The sequence below is a fragment of the Nelumbo lutea genome, chromosome 5 (assembly GCF_056320005.1).
Source record: "Nelumbo lutea isolate HS-2025 chromosome 5, American lotus-T2T, whole genome shotgun sequence".
Taxonomy (NCBI): Eukaryota; Viridiplantae; Streptophyta; class Magnoliopsida; order Proteales; family Nelumbonaceae; genus Nelumbo; species Nelumbo lutea.
Genome location: NC_142688.1, coordinates 47,185,471 through 47,210,532, shown reverse-complemented (window position 1 = coordinate 47,210,532; position 25,062 = coordinate 47,185,471). Strand labels below are relative to the sequence as shown.

Genomic DNA, 25,062 nt, shown 5'->3' with positions numbered 1-25,062 from the left:
AAAAAAAGGAATCACCTGAGTGAAAGAAGTAGTTCTTCTTAAATGTAAGGATTTCCCAATCTCAGAGCCTTGGGTAACTTGAAAACTTAGAAAGTATGTTTCTTTCTCTTGCCGATGTAGTCCCTTGACTTTGATTCTTCTGTTGTACCTTTCTTTGTCAAGTAAATAATGATAACAATGCTTCATCTTACGTTGTGGAAAAGGGCGTCAGAGCTGAAATACAGTTTCCAGACGAGACAATGAAGAGGGTAACTGGGGGAAGCAGATGAATTTTTCAAATAAACAATTGATTAGATGGTGAGTTGGTGAACGACATAAAACTCATTGAGCCCTCTGTTAAGCACCTCATCAACAACCACATTCATCCAAAAATGGTTGGAGTCTATCTTACTATTTCCTATCAGCTAGTTTACTCCATCTACTCAATTCTAACACAACTACAAAAGAAAAAGCAAAAGAAGTTATAGTCTAGACTCGCTACCTTCTTCACATCTAATTAATCTAACACATATTAAAGTAAAGCCCTCTGACAAGACAAAGAGGGCTTCTCGCCTTTTCCTTCAAACATGTGGCTAAGCCTCCGATTTGGACAAAAGGGGGCTCACTGTAGCTCTGAGATCGTATTGTTTCGTAGTTCAAATTAAAAAATCAACTGATGCTCTTTGATCACCAATCAAATCTATTATAGTTTTCATGGTCAAATAAAAAATCCCAGCACAAAGGCTTCCAAGATGTTACAATGGTGCGACCCTCACTCTTCTAGGCAGTGTTTTCTAAACACCCTTAACCCAGGGACGGTTGTACCATTCGGTTTGGGAACCATCCAGATAACCGGTTCCATTTCACCCTTAATCCGATTTTTGATAAAAAATCATTGATTTGATCAGCGACTCACTGATACAGGCAGTCAAACTGTCTAACCCATTTAATGATTTTGTCATTTTTTTTTAAATTAAAACGGGCCATCCATTTGAATTGGACAGTCGAACCATCAACCCAGAAACTAGTGTCCAAAACTGTTCCAATTCCAAGTCATTTTTAAAACCTTGCTTGTAAGTGAAATGGGTTTTTCGATTACATATCCAACCTAATTTATTGTCCTAAACTAAAAGAAATAGAAAGCCTAACCCAAATGATCAAAACCTTGTAATCCCAAACAATAGTTAAATATATGTACAGCTAACTGTGAATAAAGTTGTGCAAATTTCAGAATATCACAATGTATCAATGCATATCATACCATATGTATCGCTATTTACTAGGAGATAATAGATCTCCATAAACCCCTCTCAACGTAGCTGTCAGTACATACTGAACTGAACAAACAGAGAAATATATATATTCCTTTGGAAACTCCCATTTTTCATATCATGAGTGTTATACATTGAATCATGCATTTGGAAAAAGAAAATAAGAGAAAATAAAAGAAAACAAATCTGAATAAATCTATCACTCTTTTAACCTATTTTTTGACATTTACCAATTTAAGCTAATGAGATATATAGGCATAAGTTTTAATAAATCCTATGTGTTTATTACCCATTAGCTTGAAAAAAATGATAGCACGTCCATTGAGTGAGAGAGAAAGAGAGGGCAAATTTCAGTCAGTTTACAAGGAAATGCGCATCAAGTCAAAACTTATAAAACCCTATGATCGACTAGTTCATTGATGATTCCAGATCCTTTTGTATCACCACCCAGAGTAGCCATTCAGTCCCATCTTCCAATTCCTTGTATATTTTGAAATTGAGGGCTCAAAAGCCGAATCAATACCAAATCAAGTAACCTGTGTAACACGGGCCCAGCACAAATTGAAATGTGAAATATTGGGCGCAGGCTTTGGGCCAGGCTGAAGACTTAGGCAGGACCTATTATGATCAAAGTATTAAAAAGGTGTATGAACCCATCTGTTGTCAATATTATAAATACTTAAATACGGAAATTCACATGTTTTGCAATATATGCTTCTATGCATGTGCATATATATTTATGTTAGGGGTGTTCATCAAAAACTGAAAAACTAAAAAAACCAAACTGATAAAAAATTTAATTAACCAAACCAGTCAGTTCAGTTTCAATTTCAGTTAACCAATATGAAAATCTGGTGGTTATCCAAATCAACCAGTTAACTGATTGATTTCAATTTGATTTCAGTTCACGGTTTTATAAAATTCAAAGCCCCAGCCTAAATATAGAAAAAGCCATGGATTTTGGACCTAGCCCCAACCCAACAACCGACCTAAATGTGTTCTTTCCACGGTATAGGATTGCAGACAGCAGACATTCAGGATTGCCTGGGTGATGTACCTAAACCAGAGATTGGATTTGCTCCTCACACAGCACGCCTCACACCAACCTCACTGGTCACAGCTATGTATTAAGAATATCTAGATGTTCCCAACACACGGCTGCAATACACTGTGAGGAGCAAATCCAAACTCCCTAAACCATAATGTCTAAGTTACACGGGGCATGTTGATTCATTTGCAGCTAAGCTGTTGGTGAAAGCATGCGCAGAGAACAAGTTGGTTAGACAAGTGTAGCAGCAATGGGCAAATGGGTCCACATGGCCCATGTAACATAGACATTGTAGTTTAGGTGGCAATCTCTCTACATTTCGACTTCCAGTAACATCACCCAGGCATGGCATGCTATAGTCTAACAGCTTCTGTGATAAAGATTTGGTATTTGCAATGCTTGAATAATTAGGCAATAGTCTAAAAACGGTGGTGGACCTAAGGATTCAACGATGGTCGACCCAGCGGGTTGCCTACAGCCTAGCTGATGGACAATAAGTAATATATACCACTTACGCGGTGGACATGGAAATTGTATAGTGAAAGCTGAAAAGATCTGTCCTAGAAACCCTGAATCAAAAGGGAAATTATATGACCTGAGCGACCTGGAAAACCTTAAACCAAACGCGTGTATGGAGAGAGAGAGAGAGAGAGAGAGAGAGAATTCTTTTATTGAATTCCAACACCTTAATCTACTCTGCTTACACGGATACAATTGACATCTCAAATGCTCGAAAATGGCGAGCATCGATGGCCAATCCACTCCAGTAATAGAAAAAATTGTTGGGAAAGGTCATGATAAGCAGCTCCCGTTGTCAGCCTTCAACTTAGTCGAGCATTTGATCTGATGGGACTTGACCAAAGATATCAGGACAGGAGTCCCAGTTCCCCTGTTCTCTAGCCTCCCAGTACCCACCAACATAGCAGTATGTATCACTACCCTTTTCCTTGGCAAACCAACGCGGCTTCCAACCCCTCTCTTGCATTTTCCTTGCCTGAGTTCACATCAGTCAGTAAATGTGCATTTTATCTTTATTTCCTTCAATAAAAAAAAAAAAAAATCCAAAGCCAAGAGGAAAAGAAGCGGTATGACAACTTATAATTCACCTGCCGTTGCCTCTGTTCTAGCCGCAACTTTTCTGCATTTGCTAAGTCATATTCCCCATTCTCAAGGCACCTTTGGTCAGGTCTTAGCCTTGAATCTGTGGGAGGCAACTTCTCCTGCACACATGGATTGTTGTCCGTTTTATCATCAATAGAGAAGGATAGCAGAAAAGATCCTAGAAATTGGTTCAAACTCCACATAAGAACATTTAAATCACACCTTCAAACCAGGAGTAAGCTCATTTAGTGTAATGGCAAAGCGTGTCAAGTTGTATCTGGTGGAATACTTGGATGGCATGCTCCGTTTCCACAGCATATGGGCCGAAGACAATGGTTCCGATCCTTTTCCTTTCCCAGAACAGTCTCCGTTCACATAATACATGCTCTCATCCCATTTTCCAAATAGAGTGGCTACTGTTTTTCCATTCTTATCTTGCACAATACCATGTACCTGCACCACAACTAAATCTGTCACAACCATGGTTTCGGTAACTGCAGATAACCACCACCACATCAACCACCAGAAAATATGAGTAATAGCAATATAGTTCTACTTTACTATTTTAATGTAAAAGATACCATCCTTTTCTTGTCAAATACAAATATGTAGGGTGCAAAACCTTGTATTTTGTATGTATTTGTACTGTACATAATTTGTATTTGTACTCTTTCCAAACTGAGCCTTAAGTGCTATAGCATGGATCAACATTGGTAATATGTAGGGGTGTCAATTGGACTGGATTTGGTTCAATCCGATCCAGTCCAATGTGAGCCATTATAAATGGACCAGGTCCAATCCAGTCCAATGAATATTTTGGGCCATTTTGGACCGGTCCAATTCAATGTCTGGACCATCCAATCTGTTCAAATTCGCTTTGATTTAGATTGGTTTCAACCCAAACCTGGTCCATTAACACCCATATTCTCATCGTATATCAATGGACCAGATATTGGCTTAATCAAACCAATCCAATATAAATTTATTACAGACAGACCAGGTCCAATCCAAGCTAATAAATATTTTGGATTGGTCCAATCCAATGTCTTGTTGGTCTGTCCAATCCGCCCAATTTGATTTTGTACTGGACGGGGCCCAATCCAAAACCGGTCCATTGACACCCTTAGGTATATGGATAAGATTTGGGAGCACTTAATATCACATTACCTCTGAATTCCTGTAGAGAATATCTTGACATATAAAGAGACAGGTAGATCTATCAAAGATACAACATTCAAGTTACAATTTTGGCATCATCTTGCAACTTGCCTTGGTGTTTTTACAAGGAGAAGTGCCATTCCAAGGTTTAGCTTATGCTACATTAGACTATGTGTTCGGTACCGTTTATGTTTATCGAATAAACGTTTGTACTTTATTTGCTGGTAAAACCAAGAAATGCAATAATTGCAACCGTTTATGACAACTGGGCACCACTAAGCGCCACTTCAGCGTAACAGTGAATAAACGCCTGGCCGTTTGTGGAAGCTTCAAAAAATGACTTCTACAAATGGTTGGCATGCACATAAACCAAAGTTCACTTTTTACATTTTCGATGTATGCAGAAGAGCAAGAGAGAGAAAATGCTGAGATGGCACCTATGTGGCACCATCAATAAACGTTTACTGAATAAACCAAGTTCTCAATTCAAAGAACCATTAAGGGGGTGCTTACCAATGTGATTGGTTTTGTTTTCTAAAACAAAAACAACGACCATCTCAGTAAAAACAATACAATTCTTCCTCATCCCCCTTCCTCTTGAAGAGGCATATGCCTCCTAGTGCTCATAGGGGGCTTATGCGTCTTACACTCTGAACTATGTCTCATGCCTCCGGTAGTAGAATGCCACCACGTTTAAAACATTGTTTGCCCTTATCCTTCCTTGATGCTTCCACTTCTCCACTCCCCATGTTTGATGACTCCTGTACGACCATTTGGCTTCTCTCTCTCCCCTCGATAGCTATGCATCCCAACACCATGGAAGTCGTATCGCAACCCAAAGTCAGATCTTAACCTATCACAATTTGAAGCTCAAAAATCTCACCTGAAAATAATAAGCCAATATACAAAGGGAATGGAATTCACATCCTGTCTCCACCATCACGCATGCATACTGTAACTCCTCCCATCTCCTATTGCAAAAATCACAACTCCTGACTTTGCCATGCATTTTTAATCGCCCTAAAGGTCTGGGTACATCACACATGAAATTGAATTCCAAATATATTGATCTAGACAAAGCTCCTACCCTGTGTATTCCTCACCTGACCGATCATTGGAGACGATCTACCTAAACTCAGTTCTGGGTAATGATGTGAGCTTCTCATTTCACTCTGCAACCCTTCCTCTTCTCTAAGCTTGCTCTTGAACATAAAAAGGATCAAGCCTGCATTTAACCTAATGACTTAATCAAAATCAAATTGCCTCCATTTGATTGAAGCCCATTTGCAAAGGTCGTTAACATCAGGATCCAATCTGATAAATCCACCAAGTATCAACTAAGCAAGCACTTAACAATATCCTTGTCAAGAAAAATTAAAAGTCACCCACACAGATTTCAAGAAGGCTGTAATATAGTTGCAGACAACAAAACAAGGTAACAGAAGCTGTCATACCCCAAGAAATCACAAACTGTTCAAAGAAGAATGCTTCACAAGTTATTTGGCAGACCAAGCAATAGCTAAGATTCAATTATCACCTAGAAAACTGCTGCAGGTCAAACATATCCCCTAATGCAGGAAAAAAGCTCACGGTCCTGGGAAAAAAAAAAAAAAAGAAAGAAAGCCTTCTAAATCTAAGAAAAAAAACCCTTTAGATTTCAAACACCAATTTCTTACTCAGATTGCAACTGTCAAAAATACAGCAGAAGACACCTCTGGCATCAACTGAACCATACATAGACTCGTTAGGAACATCAAAACTGCAATGGACCAGGTTAGGATGGACCTCATCCAAATCAATCTACTAGAACCATGCAATCTACTAGATTGCGACTGTCAAAAATACAGCAGAAGACACCTCTGGAAGTCACACTGATCTTCAATCTACTAGAACCATGCAACTAGAGGTGTCAATGGACCAGGTTTGGGATGGACTCCGTCCAAATCAATATCAATTTGAACGGATTGGACAGACCAATAAGAAATATTGAAAATGGTCCTAAGTATTTATTATATTGGACTGGACCTGGTCTATTGTAATGGATTTATATATTGGACTAGGTCGGATTGAACCAATGTCCAGTTCATTGACATAAGATAAGTGTACGGGTATTAAGTCCAGAAATTATTGGACCAGTGGTCCAAAGTATTCATCGGATTGGATTGGACCTGTTCAATCTATAATCAACTCATAGTTTTCAAGGCACCAAGGCAAGGCTAGGTGACAGGGGGCACTTTGTTGCCTAGTCGCCCAGGAAAGCGCCTAGGCATCACCTTAGCAATGGATTTTTTAAGTAAAAAACATATATCCTAGGGTAGTTCCTTAGGTCCCATAACCATATTTCCTTAATAATTATCCAAAATTTTGATAGGAAAAGTATACACTTCATATTAAAGTATAGAAAATCAACATACTCATGAGAAGAAAAGAAGAAAGAAAAGAATTCAAAAAATGTAGGGGTTGAACCCCTACTTTCGTTATAGGAAAAGAAGAAAAGAAAAGGTGGAAGAAGAAAATGTGTTGATTATGAAAAATTTTGAGTTCTCCCTTACTTATTGGTTTAGGTTTTGAAGTCTTTGAGGGATCAATACAGCACTTAGCAATGTCTGTATTCATTAAACCTAAACAAATAAGAAAACAATAAAAAGAAATTAGTATAACCACACAAAATGAATATTTTAGTTTAATGATTATCTATTTTATAATCAGATAAGGGGAAAGAAAGTGGTTTGCCCCCTGTGAATGTGAATGTGGGAAGGGTCTTCCTAGTTAATGTGGGAAGGTTCTTCCTATTTGGAAGGCTTCATCCACATCATAAAAATGATGAACAACCATCTGGTTCCTTATTTCTAAGGCTGCAACTTGGGCCGGGTTAGCCCAAACCCAACCCGAAAAAGTCGAGTTGGGCTGGATCAGGTTGATGCTCGGGTTAGGGTTGACCCCTTGGGCAACCCGACCCAACCCAAAACCGACTCTATAGTACATATCATATATAAATATATGTTATATATATGATCATACATTGATTTGTTTAAATGCATGATAGTTGTATAGCCACTACCACATACTATCATTTATTTCATTTAAGATAATCACTTCACTTAATCCTAAGTGGAAATACTAAAACCTTGTTAACATATCTCCTCTCTGTTGTTTGCCACCCATAGCTTGTTGACCATAAAAGATCTATTATAAGTCATCATAATAAACTATAGTCATTTCAAACATTTTTTTTTCTGAATTTTGTACTTAAAGAACCAATAAAAACATCAACAAACAAATACTAATAAAACATAGGATTAATATATGTAATGAAAGTTGAGTTAAGATCTAAGATTAAGAAGTTCTACAAGATTTTAAGGGATGGGAAGAAGGTTGGGTTGGGCCCAATGACTTTGGGTTGGGTTGGGTTGGGTTAGGGTTGAAGGAATTTAGTTAGGGTTAGGGTTGGATCGGTCAAGTTGGGTTAGGGTTGGGGTTGGGGGTTTAGAAGATAGGGTTGGGCTAGGGTTGGCCTCAACCCGACCTAACCCGGCCTCAACCCGACCTAATACTTCCACTTCAACTTTAGCTTCATCTCCTCCCGATGGATAATGAGTGGTTGTCCAACAAGCTTCATGATAGTAAACCAAACCCTCCTCTCATCTGACATATTATACCAATCGAAGTACCTTTCTAAAGTGGCAAGTCAATCAGAAAAAGCTTGAGGATCGATCTTACCATGAAAATGTGGAACTTCAACTTGTACCTTCTTGGTGATATCTCCAGATGCCTCATATGTATCACATCTCTCATGTTGATCTTGCTCTATTATTTCATGTGCCATCACCAAAAAAGATGGTTGAGGCCTCTCATACAGCTGTATTGCTCGTGGACTTGGCTTTGGTGATGCCAAAACCCTCTCTCTCCTTGTTTCAGCTTCATCGCAGGTTCTCCACCATTCCTTGGGGCACTAGAAGAAGCCTCTCTAGTGGTACTTGCAGCATTAACTTGTGGCTGTTGAGAACCTTGTTGTAACACCTTGAAATGAGCTTTCAATGCATCAAACCCTTTCCATGATCATGTAAATGAAGGTCCCGTTCTGCGCGCCTTTCTGTGCGGTCTGTCGGCTATTTACAAGCCTGGCAGACCGCGATTCGGTCTTTTCCCATTTGGTTTGTAGTAGATCTAGCTGCCAAAAGCCAAAGCGCTGAAAAGACATGAGAAGCCCAAAACGGGCAATTCTCGGGAAGCTCCAAATGGAGCTTTTGTGTTTTTTTTTCTATTCGTCTTCGTGCAGAAAGACATGCCTTAACCAAATGGGCTTCAGGCTGCTCAAATCTTAATGCAAAAGCTCAATGCGTCTTTTGACTGTCAAAGCTACTAGATCTTTCCAAAATGATTTGCCCAACGGCCCCAAAATCATCTCACTGCCTATCAATCAATCTTCCTCTAAAGTTCTTCCCACTAAGAGTTGCCATAGTGCTGATCCTTGCTCTGATACAAAACTGATGCAGGATATTTGTGATTCAGCACTATTCTTGCAAACAACTTAGGTCTAGATGTGTAGCACAAACAAGAACTAATAGAAAAAGAAGAGAAAAGAAGAGAAGAGATGGAAATAAGATGAAAACCCTAGGAAATCACACCCCCAACTAAGCAATAACACCAATTTCTACAGATAAACTTTCTTTGTTCATTAGAAAAAATTGTCCTCATATGAGCCATACAAGCTTAATAAAAAAAGAAGCATTCAAAGGAAGAAACTTGCCCCCCAAGTCAGCTTATTTACAAAAAGAAGCTAGACTAAACTAAACCTGTCCCAAACAATTACAAACATAAAGCCAAAAAAAGGGAAATTACTAGACTAATATTCCTAAACATCCCCCCCCCCCAACATGCAAAATTACAAAATAACCCTTGATGTCCAGAAATGTAAGAAAACCAAACAAGTCCTATTCATCAACAACTCGTCCACACAAAGAGCATTAAGGTGGATTAAAGACTCTAGGGTCTTCCCGAGTTGATCTACTGCTAACCCAGCTCCCATGTGGGCTCCACATCTTCGTAATGATGCCAAATGAGCATAGGAGCAGCTTTGGTTCTCTTTTGATATGCCTTAACTAGGGGTGTAAATGGATCAAATTCAAATCGGATCAGGCAATATCCGAATTCGAATCCGATTAAATATTCAAATCGAATTCGATTAATTAATTATTTTAGATAATTAATAAATATTTTATTGATATAAAGTATATAAATATATAAATTATTTATATAACTTAATTATTATTTATAAATTATATATAAAATTTTATATATTATATATAAGAATTAAATAATCGGTCGAATTTGGATATTTATCGAATCGAATCAGGTCATATTCGAATTCGAATCCAATTAACTATCGGTAAGAATAGGATATCCAAATTCGACTGATTAGATATTCGAATTATCCAAATTCGATTCGATTGTGTTGAATATTGAATTTGAAATCAGATTTTCGAAACCGTTGACACTCCTAGCCTTAACCCTTAAGTTGATTCTCATCAACACTAGTCATCTTATGTACAATAGCTAATGACCTGTCCTCAGGATGGGGTGACTACTCCAAAATCTAAAATGTAGAAATGTTGCACTTTTAACCCTTAACCCTTTGTTATTTGAATAAGGGATCTGTAGTTTTTTGGACCCACATCAGTCAGTATATTCTTAAAGTGCATTTTAAGTAAACAATATTTTGAATATTGTTATATAGATTGATTTAGGGGCCATTACTTGGTGTAATAGTAAAATCTTGGGCAAGTAAGTGTGAGAACACATATTATGAGCCTGAAAGCAGCCACTTCTTACAAAAAAAGTGCCAAAAGTTAGGACAGTATCCAGTCCACCCCTCTGGCCCAGCAATACTGTATGGAGCAGAGTGTGGGCAGTCAAGAAACAGTATGTCCAACATTATGAGTGTGGCAGAAAAATATATATGAGATAGATAAGTGCAAGAACTAAAAATGATAGGGTCAGAAATGAAGTCATTCAGAGGAACCAAGGAGAAGCTCCAATAGGTGATAAAATCAAAGAAAGTAGACTCATAATTTAACCATGGATATGGCACTAAACTAGGGATACAAATGGATCAGATCAGATTCGAATCAGGGTATATTCAAAACCAATCCGACACTGTTCATGTCAGATCTGATCAGATCTGATAAGACTCGATTTGAATTTGAATCCTATCGATAAGTCGGATCTTCGGATCTGATCCAATCTGACTTGTTTTCTTTAAAATTTAATAAATTATTAAAAGAAAAATAAATATACTAATTTAAATAAAGTAAAAACAAAAAATAAAAGTATTTTTTAATTACTTTCTTCATATATATACATGTTTTTTATAAAAATAAATAATATAACAAATTTTCAAAAACATAATATAAAAAATATATTTATGAATAAATAAATAACATGTATATATGTATTATGTATATATTTATATTTACAAATATAATATATATCGGATCGGATCTTCTCTGATCGGATAGGGGTGATCCGAATTCGATCCGATTTCTGATCGGATCCTATAATCCGATCTGAAGATCCGAACAAAGGTGATCCAAATTCAACCAAATAGGATCGGATCGGATCACATTTGCACCCCTACACTAAACAGAACATAATGGCAAAATAGGACTCATGTAGCCAACCCCATATTCCATGCAAGTATTTGTGTTATATCAACTTGACAGCAGTGCTCTGATAATGTAAGGAAATCTGGTAGCATGGCTGGCAGACTGAAAACTGACCAGGCCATGTAAGACAGGAAAGGATTGTAATACAAATCTTGCTAAACCCAGCTAAAGACCTTTTCAATAGGTGCATGCCTGGTGCCAAGCATGTGCCTTTTTTACATATGGCTTTTCTTTTTGTTGCTTAATGGGGCTACACAATGGGGGTATAACCCATCTCCCATACCCATAACCCTCAACCTTTGCAATAGCAGAGTTCGATCCCAAGAAGTCCCTGCTACAACCAACCAGAGAACTTAGCAACTGAGCCACCATCAGTTGATATATGCATAGAAGGGTGTAAAGCAGATAAGAATCTACAAAAAAAAATGCATATAAAAATGCATTTTTTTGTAGATTATTATGCACTTTACATTTCTGAAATGATTTATTAACTTCTAAATTTCCTCTTATTGCTGTCTGTACACAAGTAATGGTTTATGAACTTTTATATAAGCAAAAACAAAGATATTTCAAATAGTTGAAGCCTTGGTTCATGCAAAAAGAATCTCAAATAGCAAAACATTCACTAAATAAGCAACGAAGATACAACTAATATCTCATCCCTAATCCTGGAATAGAATGAACTACAACTAAAATCACATAACCAACCTCTTTGTGTATACATGCCAAAAATTTAGGTCAGGCCTCTCCCTTAAACCCCTGCATGGATTTGTTTGGGTTTTCCTCAAGGTGCCTTTACAGAGGCAAACAGAAAATCTCATAGGATTAGGAACACAAGGGATTTAACATCACATTCGCTACTTGAAGTAATGCAACTAAGAGAAAAATAAATAGATTGTAAGTTTCACATGCTTGGATTCTTGAGTGATTTAGGCACTTCAATACAATCCACATATGTTCGCTTTTTTTTTTATCAATATCCACATATGTTCACTTTCACATCCATATTTTGACTTAGAATATGCTTATATGCATTTTTATGGATAAAAATATGCTTTATATGTTATGCTTATATTATAATTTCAGCCAATAGACTTTTCAAAACATTTAATTTCTTTTAATATTCAGCTTTCATTTTTTATGCATTATTTCTCTTTTACTTTTTGAATTAAAAAAATGCACCTAGCACATTGTGCTTTTACAACACCGAAATGCCAATTGCTTGCCTGCTTGAGCTAAGTCCCTTTCTGAAAGCTGGAAAGTTGGAGATTTGACCAAAAAAAGGGCAGCTATTATGGTCCACTATCCCATTGGCTGTAATTTCAGCTATCTGGGGTGAGAGGAACAGGAGGATCTTTGATCAGACTCAGAACCAAGAAGAGGAGCCAATAAATCAAACTGTTGGAAACCTAAGAGCATGGATGGGTATTCATTCCCATTTCTCCTCTTTTTTGGCTGTTTATTTTTTGGGGGGAGCTCTTAATGGTATTCGTATGCAACAGAATGTTTTTGTACAGTGAACTAACAATACATGTATACTTCCTTATGTGTCAAACACAAAAACTATGCCCTAGTTTTCCACATTATCAACAGTGAAATATGGAGGGCAATGATATACACCAAGAACACCCAAAATCATTTAAATTACCCTCTTGTCATCTCAAAAATGCATATATTTCAAGTTTAACTTAGAAACACTGGAAACCACAGAAAAACAAAAAGAAAGACCCCTTGTTACATATATCTTCACCGTAGCTAACCAAGGAGAAGGGAAAATGTACAATGTACAGTATTCTTCTACTACCATTATTAGAACGGTGACAATAAAGTAGCATGAGTTGTATAAATTGCCATGTGGACAAAAAAGATTTATATATTGATTATCTATGCCCAGGAGTTGTAAATCGTAAATTGTGGAATAAACTAGGCACCTGATGAGGATTTCTGTCTATGATTGACTGCTCTTTGAATTTTAGCTTGCATGAGTATTCACAGTTCCCTTGTATACGCATTGTACCATAGTGATCGCAGTAAAGCTTTCCCAATATAAGGTTGTAAATGGATGTTGTGACCTGATCGAACAGGGCCCCACTCTTCAGTTGATGCCTAATTATGATATGGCATTCAGAGATTTCAACAATTAATGTTCATACCTTGTTCCACTGAAAAACTTCTCCATCATCAAACTCAAGAGTTAGAACACCAACAGGATCAAGCTGAATAGAACGACCCCAAAATTTGCTTTTTAGATTGCTGTCAGCCCAAAATTTCCAACCCCTGCCCTCACAATGGCATGCAACAATCATCGGGTGATGGCTTACCTGTCTCAAAGTAAAATGAGCCATAAATACATGATTCTTAAGTTGCAAGAATTTTATAAATAAACAAGCAAGGAAAATGAAAAAGTAAAATTACCATAGCAAGCAATGCCATATGAACACAATGGTCATGGTTTCAACCATACAAGAGGCAACTGCATCTTAGTTGGGAGAAGGATCTCTACTGTTATGTGACATGTCATGGGTTCAAAACTAGTATGCACTTTTGAGTTAATAACCCAACTTAGAATAGGCCTCCTCTGTACCAGCATTAATGATTTGTGAAGTTCATTGCAGTCAGGTTTGTCAAGGGCCTTTTTTTTATTGGAAAGGTTAACTTCATTAAAAATTAAAATATTTCAAGATATGTCAAAGTACAGCTGTCAACCCCTGAACCCCGTATTATGAAGTTGACCCAAGTTACATATTACAACACTTCCCAAAACATGTTCACCCTTACAGTCCCTTGTTTCTCTAAGGTATCTGCTAGCCCATTAGCTGACCTTCTTGTCCACTTGAAGCACATAGCCACACACCAATCTCCCTCATTATATTGAGTATTTCCCTTATCATCTGTCTATATTTCCATGCTCCCAAGCAACCTGACTACATCCACCCCATTAACAAGAGTCCCCTTCAACCTCCATTTGGTGCAACCCCAATTGTTTGGTGTATCTTACACCTTGAAGTAAAGCCATCACCTCTGTTCTTAGTGAATCTCCTTCTCCTATTGGCCGCAAGAACATGACAAAAATTCTGCCCTCCCCATATCTAAATACTTCTCCTAACCTGATGGACCCAGATTACCTATAGAGCTTCAATCAAGGGCATTTTGTTGAGTGGCAGGCCTTGGGCCTATTTGTACCATGAGATACTAAACTCATCAAGAAAAGTCAAACCAGGTGAAATTACTGAGTTCAAATCAACCCAAAAGGATTTTAAGAAATAAAGCAGGTTCAGAAATCCCCCCCCCCCTTCCCAAAACACATTCTTACTGAGTAATGAAGGTTGTTTTACTAATTATTAGTCAATGGTAAAAAAGCCCCTTTTGAAGACATGTAACATTTCAATTGGTCAGTAGAATAACATCAATCAATGCTATGCACAAATGCATACCAAGAGTCGCATGCCACTGGCTGAAAATTCAGATGTGCTTATGAGTTTTCTTGCTAATATTTTCTTTCTAGTATTATGCAACAAAATCAACAAGAAAAATATTCCCAACAGATCCCAATTGTATAAATATACTATACAATACCATTAGCTCAAAAAGTTGGGGAATCAACTAAAAGAAAGCAAGTTCTTAGCAAATTAGTAGCAAATAATACTTATCATGTTGAAACTTATCAAAAACTATTTAGTATCTTGAGACCTACAAAACAAACACTGGGAATATTTTCAAGAGGTTTCTAGCTGTGAAAATAGAACCTTCTCTGAAAAAAATCGGAGGCCTTTATCTGGATAATCAGCTTCATATGTCTCCCCCAAAAGTGGATTAAAGGGCTTGCAGTGTCTTCCTTCAGTAGAGGCATATCCAGAGACAGCAAATGCTGCTACATTTAGAATCCTCATAAGGCTATTACCCTACAAGAGTTATCAAGAAGTGGATTCACAGTGAGAAAATGAATACATCAATTAGAAAGAATAAGAAAACCAAAGACCATGAAATGCTATCAAACAATAAAATAGAAAAGTATAAGCAGCTGAACCATTTGGATTAAAACAATCAAAGGATTAAAGAGCATAATAGACTTATCTCTCCATTCCAAGATTTCTATATTCCAATACATGAGTGATGAATAGAAGTTGTTTCTTCAACTCCATTCAAGAGCATAATATCCTATGGAAGTGGAACAAGTGGTGAATCTGTTGGGTGTGCTCTCTAGTCAAGTTCTGAACCCATTGGAAGAAGATGCTTGGATTTGGAAGTGGAATGCTGATGGATTATTCACTATAAGCTCTTTAGCCAAAAGGCTTGCTAGTGAAGGTCTGAATAACTTCCCTGCTAATAGAACCTGGACTCAGATTCCTCCTCTCAAAGTGAATGCACTGCTGTGGGTGGTGGTATTGGACAAAAATCTAACTAAACAGAATTTGACAAAAGGAGGAATTCTGATTCAAAACATGATGTGCGAGCTGTGTGGGCAAGCAGAGGACAACAATCATCTCTTCATCCATTGTCCATTTGCAGCTAGAATTTGGAACCACTTTCTCTCATCGGAAGGTATTTCCTGGGACATGCCAAATCAGGTTTCAGATCTGCTAAGGAGTTGGGATTTGGTAGGCCTTTCTAAGCTGGCTAGAAGTGTGTGGTGGGCTATCCCTGCAGCTGTTATCAGTTCCATAAGGGCAGAGAGAAACAGAAGAATCTTTCAGACTAAGAAAAAGGAGGCGGACTGTCTTATGTCTGGTGCAGTGGGAAAGCTTGTATCCTGGACTGCAGGTGTTAAAGGCATACAGCCTAGGGTCTTGGGGTCTCAGTTAAGTTCTGTTAGTATATTTGAATTGTAATGTAAACTGAGAGGCTGTTCTCAGTCTTTGCTCCCTCCTGGGAGGCCTTCGTATAGTTCTGATTTCTATTAATAAATTTACCTTACCTTTTTCAAAAAAAATAGAGAAAAATCTTTTTTGATCAATAATTAGAGAAAAATCATGATACAGATGACCCCAGAATAAGACACGTTTGTGTCCATGCAACAATGCAACAAGAACAAAAAATGGATGAACTCTTCCCATTTATGTAAAAGTGGATCACAAATGGGCCAGTCTCATTTGAATTGCTCAGAAATCAGGATTGCATGGAATTATAACCTTTTTTCCCTTGAATAACAACAATTGGTTTCTTCAGTTGTTCCTTCTCAAACTACAGTATAAAGGAAATCCAATATAAGATGACAACTAACCTTAGGTATTTTGTTTCACTAAAAGACAGATATGAACCACCTATTTGAGGAGCTTCTTCAAGTCACACCAAAAAGATAGACACATAATGCATACAATTTGCCCATTTGTACTAGATTCTTGATGTCTGAGTTGTATAACTAAAGTTTTAAACTTTCATCGTGATACCTTAGAATGCAAATCCACTTGAACATGAATTAGCATAGAAATTCAGCATACAAGTCAGTACATCTAACAAGGTCTATGGATTGTGGAAGTGGAAGAATTGAGAACATTATGTGGAATCTTGAAGATTAAAATATGAGAACATTCTTTGAGTGAAAAAAGGGGAGAGAGAGAGAGAGAGAGAGGTCACGTTATGAGAAGAGCATGATAGGAGGGGGAAGTTTGCCCATTTGGAAAAAACAGCCTGGGCTGTATTGAAAATCTGCATGGCATGTTAGCATGGGTGTGGGATAAAAAAGTAAATGCAATCAATATTCTTTTAATTAAAAAGACAAATAAAGAAATAAGTTGGATAACGTGTCATGTGTTGGAAGCTTCAAAACAGCACAGGCTGTTTTTTTTCCAAACAGCCAAGCTTTTCTCTAATGAGAGGTTGAGAAGGACATTGTATAAAGAAGAGGATGGATAGGTATGGTGAAACATGTAGGATGTAGTTTCTGGACAGTCTCAATGGAAACACATTATCCAATAACTGGAGCAACCTGTGTCTAGATGGTTTTCTTTTTCTTTACTAAGAAATAGATGTAAAGCCTAAAACATGTGTGCATTCAAGATTCAAATATACAACAAGAATAACACAAAAAGGGAAAATCTATGATGCTGGAAAGGCATGATACAAGAAAAGCCTTGAATTTTGAGGAGGTATGGGCAGGGAGAGCCAAATATGGAAGCTTCCTATCCCTCCAAGGATAGCAGCTTTCTTTTTCAGTTTTCTGTTTCATATACTGTGTACTTCTCCTATGAGATGCATTTGTGTCTAGCCCTGACATCAATATTTTTAGTTAATTGTTATCCTGATTTTCTGATCTCAATTAATAATCAAAAGTAAAAAAGAGAAAAGAAAAGGAACAGAGGAGGATAATCTTTTTATAGACAAAAGTTACCAAGAATCAAGATCATAAATGTGCATAATTTTGTGCAGATAGTGGAATTGATCTTAGTATAATAACATGAATATGTCAAAAGTACTTGCAATAATTTAAGAATTGAAGGAAACAAGTAAAATCTAAGTGATGCAGAAACCATTAACCTGGCAGTTCAGAAAGTTATCAGCAATCAATACATCTACATTCTAAGAAGAAAGAAATGTAATCAGCATATGCTGGAAGCATTTTTTATTTTATTGCAATAATCATCTCCGAAAGAAAAGAAAAGAAAGTTCACTAAAATATTACTAAAACTTACCCTTCTACCCCATTCATTGGCCCGATCAATAAGGTAAGAGTACTCCAGATCTTCAAAACATTTTTGCAAAGAAGAGAGTGGCTCATTAAAGTAAACAGGAAGACAAACTTTTGTGAGATCCTTCCCAATGTTATCTTTAATCATCGACCATAAGCTAACTCCCTTCTCTTTTTCAATTGGGTTAGGCAATTTCTTGCGCCGCCACACATAAGGATAGTTAGTACCAACAGATTTAATTGAACTATCAATACCATCCTCAGAATCAACAGCATAAAGCTCTTCATCATCAGAATCAAATGATGATCTCCAGAAATCAGATGCACTGCTTTTAAAGGAGCTTGATGAAAGAAAATCACGTGTATCAAAGAAAGCATTGTCATCATCATCTGTTTCTTCCTCTGCAGCATCAGGTCTTTCATTGTCATCCTCAGATTCAGTAGCACTTCCTTCTGAAAAATTATTCAACAGAAGTAAGGTTTTCTGTAATATATCAATTTTACTGAAGACAAGATGGAAGAAACATTCCTTGACTAGGAAAGTAACAACTTTCAAATGGGCACATAGATCAACTAACAGCATTGCTGTTGCTCAGCAAAAAAAAAAAAAGTGCTAAATAAGGCTTTGTATTATCTTTTTTGATAAGTAAAAAAAGTTATTAATTCATAGGTTCAAACTAATACAGGCATCCCTTGGAGAGGTGTGAGCTGCAACTTCTCCTAACATAGTACAAAATAAATAAGCATCAAATTACATCTGAACCCAAAACAAATGATCCCTATTTGCCCCTTGCTTGGCCAGACAATCAAGCAATTTCAATGGTCAATAGGCAAGTGCTTCAATGTCTTTGACATAGATAATTTTTTATCATGCAATCTACACAAAATAAAAGACATGCATCTTTGTGACTTGATGAAAGGCATATTGTAACAAAACCTATTTTTAAATGTTGTTTTCAAGTAAATCAAGTGAAAGACTGAAAACATCTTGTAATAATATGATGATCTTATTAGATAACAAAACTAGTTCATCAGCAAACATATAAGCAATCATCTTAAATTAAATTATTACCACTATATTTTTCTTGTCTTGATCTATTTGAAGACTCATGTTCCTTTGATTGTCTTTGGCTCTCATCAACAAGTGTATTCTCCAAATCAACTTTTTCTGTCTACATAGTACAGAATAAAATAGTTGTTTTTCAGAAGACCTCTAAGAAAGCTACTGAGTTAGAAAAAAAATGCAAAGTAAGCTGCCTACTAAGTACAGTGAAAATTTTCAGGCAAGATAATAGGACATAGACAAAAAATAAAAACAGAGCTAATTTTGTCAGGGGTTAAAAAATATAATGACTACAAATAGAAGGTTTGTTAAAGCAAAAGACAGATTGGTTTATGATGAATCTGCATAAAAGGAAAAGAAAAATATTAGCTTCAGACTATGATGAATATATCAGACACCACAATATTCAGAAGTATCATGGCATTACCAAGCATGCCACTGATTAAAGTTTTGAAAGTTTAGAATTTTAAGGGTTCCTCTGGTGCAGCTACCATCCAATGAAGTTTAATCTAGACAAGGAATTCCATAAAAGCACCATTCAATGAAATTTTTTGAGTAGGAAATGACATTTGATAGATCTTTCTGTGTATAAAGTAGATATGTACATAGAGGGACACTTAATCATTTAAAAACTGTATTTAAGAGTTATATGGACATTTAATGCTGAAGAAATCATTGAAGTCACAATTTGAGCATGAGTTCCAAATTTCAGCTACCTGCACAGTCTGAACACAGCTGCTATTCTTTTCCAGCAAATACAAGCTGTCATAACCACCCACCCCACCCCAAACTTCTGCTTTTTAGTACATATCTGCTCTAGCTTCACTTGAAAGTGCTTTACAAAGCACAAGATCAATGCCTCCATAGGAAATGCTTTTAAGGCTAAAAATCACCTCCAAAAATTCCGACCCATATTTCACTTTTTTTTTTTTGCTCTACCAAATATGGGTACCAACTGATGATAGTTCAATTGGTAAGTTCTCTGGCCGGTTGTAGTGGAGACTTGGAATCAAATCCCTCTGTCACCAGTGGAGGGTTATGAGTATGGATGGGCTACCCACCCCCAGGTTGTGTAGTCCCATCAAGCAAAAAAAAATGTGGGTACAAGTCTCAAAAACCGTCTGAGGTTTATATCTTATAACACCTAATTTCCTTCAATTAAAAAAACGATAAAATAGAAAAGAACAAAAAAATAATAATTCTTACCAGCAATCAAGAAAATAAGCTACAAAATGTAGGAAATCAAAATCCTAAAAAATATTGTTTTTGGGGTCTACAAATAGTTTACCCACAAACTGAAGATGAGTGCCTCCACCCCCTCCCCCCCAACCCCCTGGTTACAAATAACATAAGCTAACAAAAACGAAGTAAATGACAACAAAGTGTAAATTGTAAGGAAACATGATTTTTAAGCTTCCAAACCATTTGGTTGGTGTGATAATAAAATCACGGCTGACAATCATGAGAACACATGTTAGAGCCTAAGAGCAGACACTCCGTACAAAAAAAAAATGAAGCTTACGACAGTATCCAATCTACCTCTTCCAAAACCCTGGATAGTCAGGGCTAATGACAATGACCTTTTTTGATCCATCTTTCTTGACTTATAAAAAAAAAAAAACATATTTCCACAAAAAATGCAGTCCAATCAAGCCTTATTTGAACTATTTAGCGTTGTCCATACAAGTCCATTCAAGCCATTCCACTTTATTAAAGGTTCTTCATATCTTCTGGCATTCCCTTCTCCTTTTTAGATTTTCAAACTGGTACCTCATTCTCAACTCAGATTAAAAGTATAGCAGAAAAATTAAAAGTTATTTATCATGAACCTTTTCTTTAACTGTCCATAAAAAGAAAGATGATTAAAAAAGTAAGATGGAAAAAAGCACAGTACGCTTGATATAACACAGTACACTGCTTTCAATCCATATACTGGTCCCTGCCAATAAGGGTTTGAAGAATTAAGCAACACAGGAGGCAGAGATTATAATGAAAAAAAAAAATCTTTCAGATTCTTAAATGCAGGTTTAAAGGGGAGTGATCTTTCCCACCTTCATTTATGCAAATGCATTTGAAAGGCTTAAATCTTTGAAGGACCTCCAACAGGCCATCCACCTTCTAGTGAAGCATTCCAAGCATATGGGAACAAGCTCTAGGATATATCTAATGAAAAAAAAAAAAAACATGGGAAATGGATTAATAGGAATCCCTCAAAGTCACTTGCTTGAACAACTACAGTGTTCCTCCTTTGAAAGCCCATTTGCTTTTTTAGCTGAGATTAAGCAGGCCATTCTCAATATCTTGTCAAGTTCTGCACTGTCAAATAGAGGATAACAAGCTTGGAGCAAATGGACAAACTAGAAACAGACCCATTATCATTTCCCATAGTGGCAGTGCTTTGGTAGTTCACCAAGAAACACCAAGCGGCTATGGATAAAGCTTAATGCATCACAAGCAGTGAAAATAGAATTTCCCAAAAGAAAAGAAAATCTAATCGAAAAAAGTCAAAAAAGTAGCCACATTTGTTTATTTTTTTTCCTTTTCTGTTTATCAATTCTTTCTTTTTACTTTCAAAAAATGGTAAAAGCATTACTTATGCTTTCAGCACTAAAGGAAAAAAAATACCATTTCCATGTCACCCAGGAGGCTGCTTCCTAAAGACAGGAACCATTTAAGCTCCAAATGCCTTTGTAGATACTCCATTTACATACCACCAAAGTATGCCATTAGAGACCACCTATTAAAGCCCCAAATCATACTGCACAGAGCATATGCCTTTAATGAAGTATATTTTTTTCTAAATATGATTTACTTGATTTCCAGTCATTGCCTATAATAACAACTGTTCTTCTAATTAAAGATATCAGTGACAAATATCTGAAAATTCCAGATTCAAAATATCCTCCTATTAATCTATTACACCCACGCGCACAAAACAAATATGACGGAGAGGGGGCCAAAATAATCTGTAACATGTTAAAGAAGAATATATCATGGATATATCTATTTTCAGATACCAAATTCTGAACATTGGAAAGTGAAGCCTCAGGATTTTTGAATATATAAGCTATTCCATCATGTTCCATGAAACCAAAAACCTATTATGTATCAGAATCTGTTTGATTGCAGGGACTACAGAGTTACATTTGCAATGTGGTTCTCATATACCAATTAGGGCATCTTAGTTCTGTTATAATTACTCCCCCCCCCCCCCCAAAGAAATAAAAAAAAAATGGAAACTGATTTATGTACCGTGGTTTGAGTACAGTAAGGAGAAACTTGCCCTCAAGAAAATTAAGATCGACTCACAACTAGCATTTGGAAACCATACCATATGGCATGACGGTAAAAGTTAAACGTACTAATAAGTGTTCAGAGAGCAGGACGACTGGAAGAGAATCTAGAGAAGGAAGTTTAAACGTGTTTTGCAGACTTTATATTTCAATCCACAATTTACTAAATCTAATAAAATATTCCAGTCATCGTATCTCCTGGTTGCCAAGATTTCCTTGACTTGAAGAAAAGCATTCGGTGTAGTTTGCCCATTCCCACATATCAAAAGATTAATTCCATTTACGAATTCCCCCACATAAAAAAAAAATGAAAAAAGAAAACTTTCTTCATTAAAGCTTTCAAAAAAAAATGACATTTTCTCTAAGTTATTATTGTACTAAAAAAGAATACACGATATTGAAAATTGGCTCCCCCTCTGCAATTCTATACAAAATGAATAGGAGAATTAAACAGATTACAAGTTTATAAATTGATCTCCCTACAATAGCAAAAGCAATTCAACCACGAACCTAAGACCCTGACCTATGAACTTGTAATTGCATTGCTACCAAAAGACCGAGTGGAAGAAACCGAAGAAGAATTCCCAATTCGATTTGCAAGAAGTTTTCTACGAATGGAAAGATATACCTCTAACTGCCGCAGCGTGTCAAGGAGGAGCACTTGTTTCTGTTTGAGGAGTACGAGCTGGTTCTGCAGCGCCGAAAATTCGTTCCTCATGATCTGCTCGCTCTCCTGAATCGCCGACACGTTAACGCCCTCGTCCAATAGCCGCTGTCTCAACTTCTCCGTTGAGACAGAAACATTGTCTACAGGAGCCATTAGCTCGCTGTTCGACATCCGCGGGAACATGTCCTTCACCGCCTGCAATGCGTCCATCCATGCAGCTCGATCTTCCCTTGTCTCCGCTCTCAAATGCAGCCTCTTTGTCCCAGTAAAAATCGAGAACCTCTTGTCGTCCGACTTGCTCTCCCGAATTGAAGAAACCTATTAAAAGAATCAATCAACGGCTGCAATTCAATTAACAACAAAAAAGAAGATAAAAAACTTTTCGTTAAGGCATTGATGAACCTTGAGGTGAATTTCACCGAATGCCTTGCGGCTTCGTTGGGTTTGGCCGTTCTTGGAGCGGGAGACACGACGGATCGATTCTTCACCGATGACTTTTGATCCTTTCTCAGTTTCTTTATTGACAACGATCTTATCAGGACCATGGATCTTGTAGTACGACAGAACGCCATCCTGGAGCACGAACCACCGGGGCCGCCAACCTTTCCCGTAATTCACCCACTTATTAAGAATCCCGGAGATTCCATTCCCGACGATGTCGTTGATCTTGACCTCCCGGTGATCCCCCAACAACAGCTGGGGATCGTTCGTTGACGGCGGCCTAGACGAGAAGTCGTTCGTCGACGGAACTACTCGCTGCATCGTCCGGCCGTGATCTCCGCCGTTGTTATTGCTATTCCCGCAGTTGTGGTTCACGCCGTTGCCTCGAAAGCCATTGACGTTATTGCCGTAGTTATTGCCGTTGAGATTGACAGAAGCGCCATGAGGAGACGTATCACAGCTGCGAGTGGCGGACGGTGGATGCGGAGGCATGTCAAAGAAGTCCGTTAACGGAGATGACGTCGCTGCCTGGTTTCGTTCGGAGACGGTGGAGACGCAGCAGAAAGGATGCATGAAGGATCAGACGATCAGATCATTCCGAAACACGGAATTACTGTGCGCCGGAAGAAGACAAAGAACTAGTTATTAAAAGTTCAAAACCAATATCCGTCTTGATGGTTGCGGCGGTAGTGGTGATGGTGGTTAGCCGGAAAACCAGGCGGCGAAACTTGATTCTATTTGACGGGTAACAATGAGCAGAAATTGCGTCCTTTGGACGGTAATTTATTTGCGATCATCTATTTATATATCTTTTCCCATTTTTTTCTCTCTTTGCAATAAGACGAGAAATCTATCTCCAAGAACAGCGATTCCGATAACTCCGCCCCCGCATGAAACTGGCAGCTGCCGGAGAGTTAAGGAATCCGGCAATTTTACCGGAATCCTACGACAATACGGCGACAAAGACAATCCGTGGGAACTCCCAGTCTGGCTGCCTTAAATACGCGCTCCCTGGCTGGGACATGGAAATTGGAATTTCCTATTTTCCTTTTCTCTTGTTTTTTTTTTTATTATTTTCTTCTGTATTATCAAATGCTTACAACATACAAACAAGGCAACCATTTTAAAGCAATAAATACACGTTACGCTTTTACAGGACTCATTTATTTCTCTACTTTTCAAAGCATAAAAATCAGCTATTTCATTCCTCAACTACCCTTGTTTTTATTATCAACTGTGCATTATAATAAGAGAGTTTATTATAAAGCTGAGGATAATTTAAGAATAAAATTTTGAGTGATTTTGAAATGTCAAGGGTGTGTTTGGTTTAACGGAAAATAGATTTTAATTTAAAGAATATTTGTTGTTTTCTTGAATCAGATCCAAATGCAAGCCCAAATTTCACAGATATTGCTGCAACGTAGGTAAGATTAATGCTCGATGCCATTTGCTAGAATTAGCCGACGGCGCACTGACCGAGTGACAGTTGGCGAGATTTTGGGAGGGAACGCGACGTGGCGGGAGCTAATGGGATATGGGGGATGGGGACCAGATGAGGTTTGGTTCTTTTTCGAGCGGGGGTGAGGTGGCTCTGAGAGACCGGTGCGTAGATAATTCGAGGGGGAGTTGGATAGTACGCGCTGGGTGCGTAGTACGCCTGAAACTGTTCTGCACTTCTGCAACCGTGCAAAGGGAAAGGACCCCCAACTCCCCAAGCCCAAAGCCGTCTCTACACTCTAGTGTGTACAAAG

The 25,062-nt window shown here is 37.5% G+C and overlaps 1 protein-coding gene across 1 annotated transcript; it reads right to left on the bottom strand.

Annotated features, from left to right (window-relative positions):
• Positions 1–2,944: 2,944 nt before the first annotated feature.
• On the bottom strand, positions 2,945–24,450 carry LOC148852187 (oxysterol-binding protein-related protein 1C-like). The gene is made up of 10 exons (XM_088943472.1): positions 23,273–24,450; positions 22,832–23,188; positions 18,920–19,019; positions 17,852–18,300; positions 14,969–15,124; positions 13,376–13,543; positions 13,154–13,294; positions 3,622–3,852; positions 3,405–3,518; positions 2,945–3,292 (listed from the first exon to the last, which is right to left on the bottom strand). Exons 1-10 carry the CDS (start codon positions 23,882–23,884, stop codon positions 3,125–3,127), a joined length of 2,496 nt encoding a protein of 831 aa, XP_088799598.1. The 5' UTR covers positions 23,885–24,450; the 3' UTR covers positions 2,945–3,124.
• Between the last annotated feature and the right edge of the window lie 612 nt (positions 24,451–25,062).

Excerpts from the sequence above, each read along its gene's own strand:
- LOC148852187 (XM_088943472.1), bottom strand. The coding sequence starts at position 23,884 with ATGCATCCTTTCTGCTGCGTCTCCACCGTCTCCGAACGAAACCAGGCA. Across the intron at positions 18,301-18,919 it reads AAGACAAGAAAAATATAGTG|AAGGAAGTGCTACTGAATCT; the intron begins GTAATAATTTAA and ends ATAATTTTTCAG. Across the intron at positions 3,853-13,153 it reads TAGACAGAAATCCTCATCAG|GTACATGGTATTGTGCAAGA; the intron begins GTGCCTAGTTTA and ends GTTGTGGTGCAG.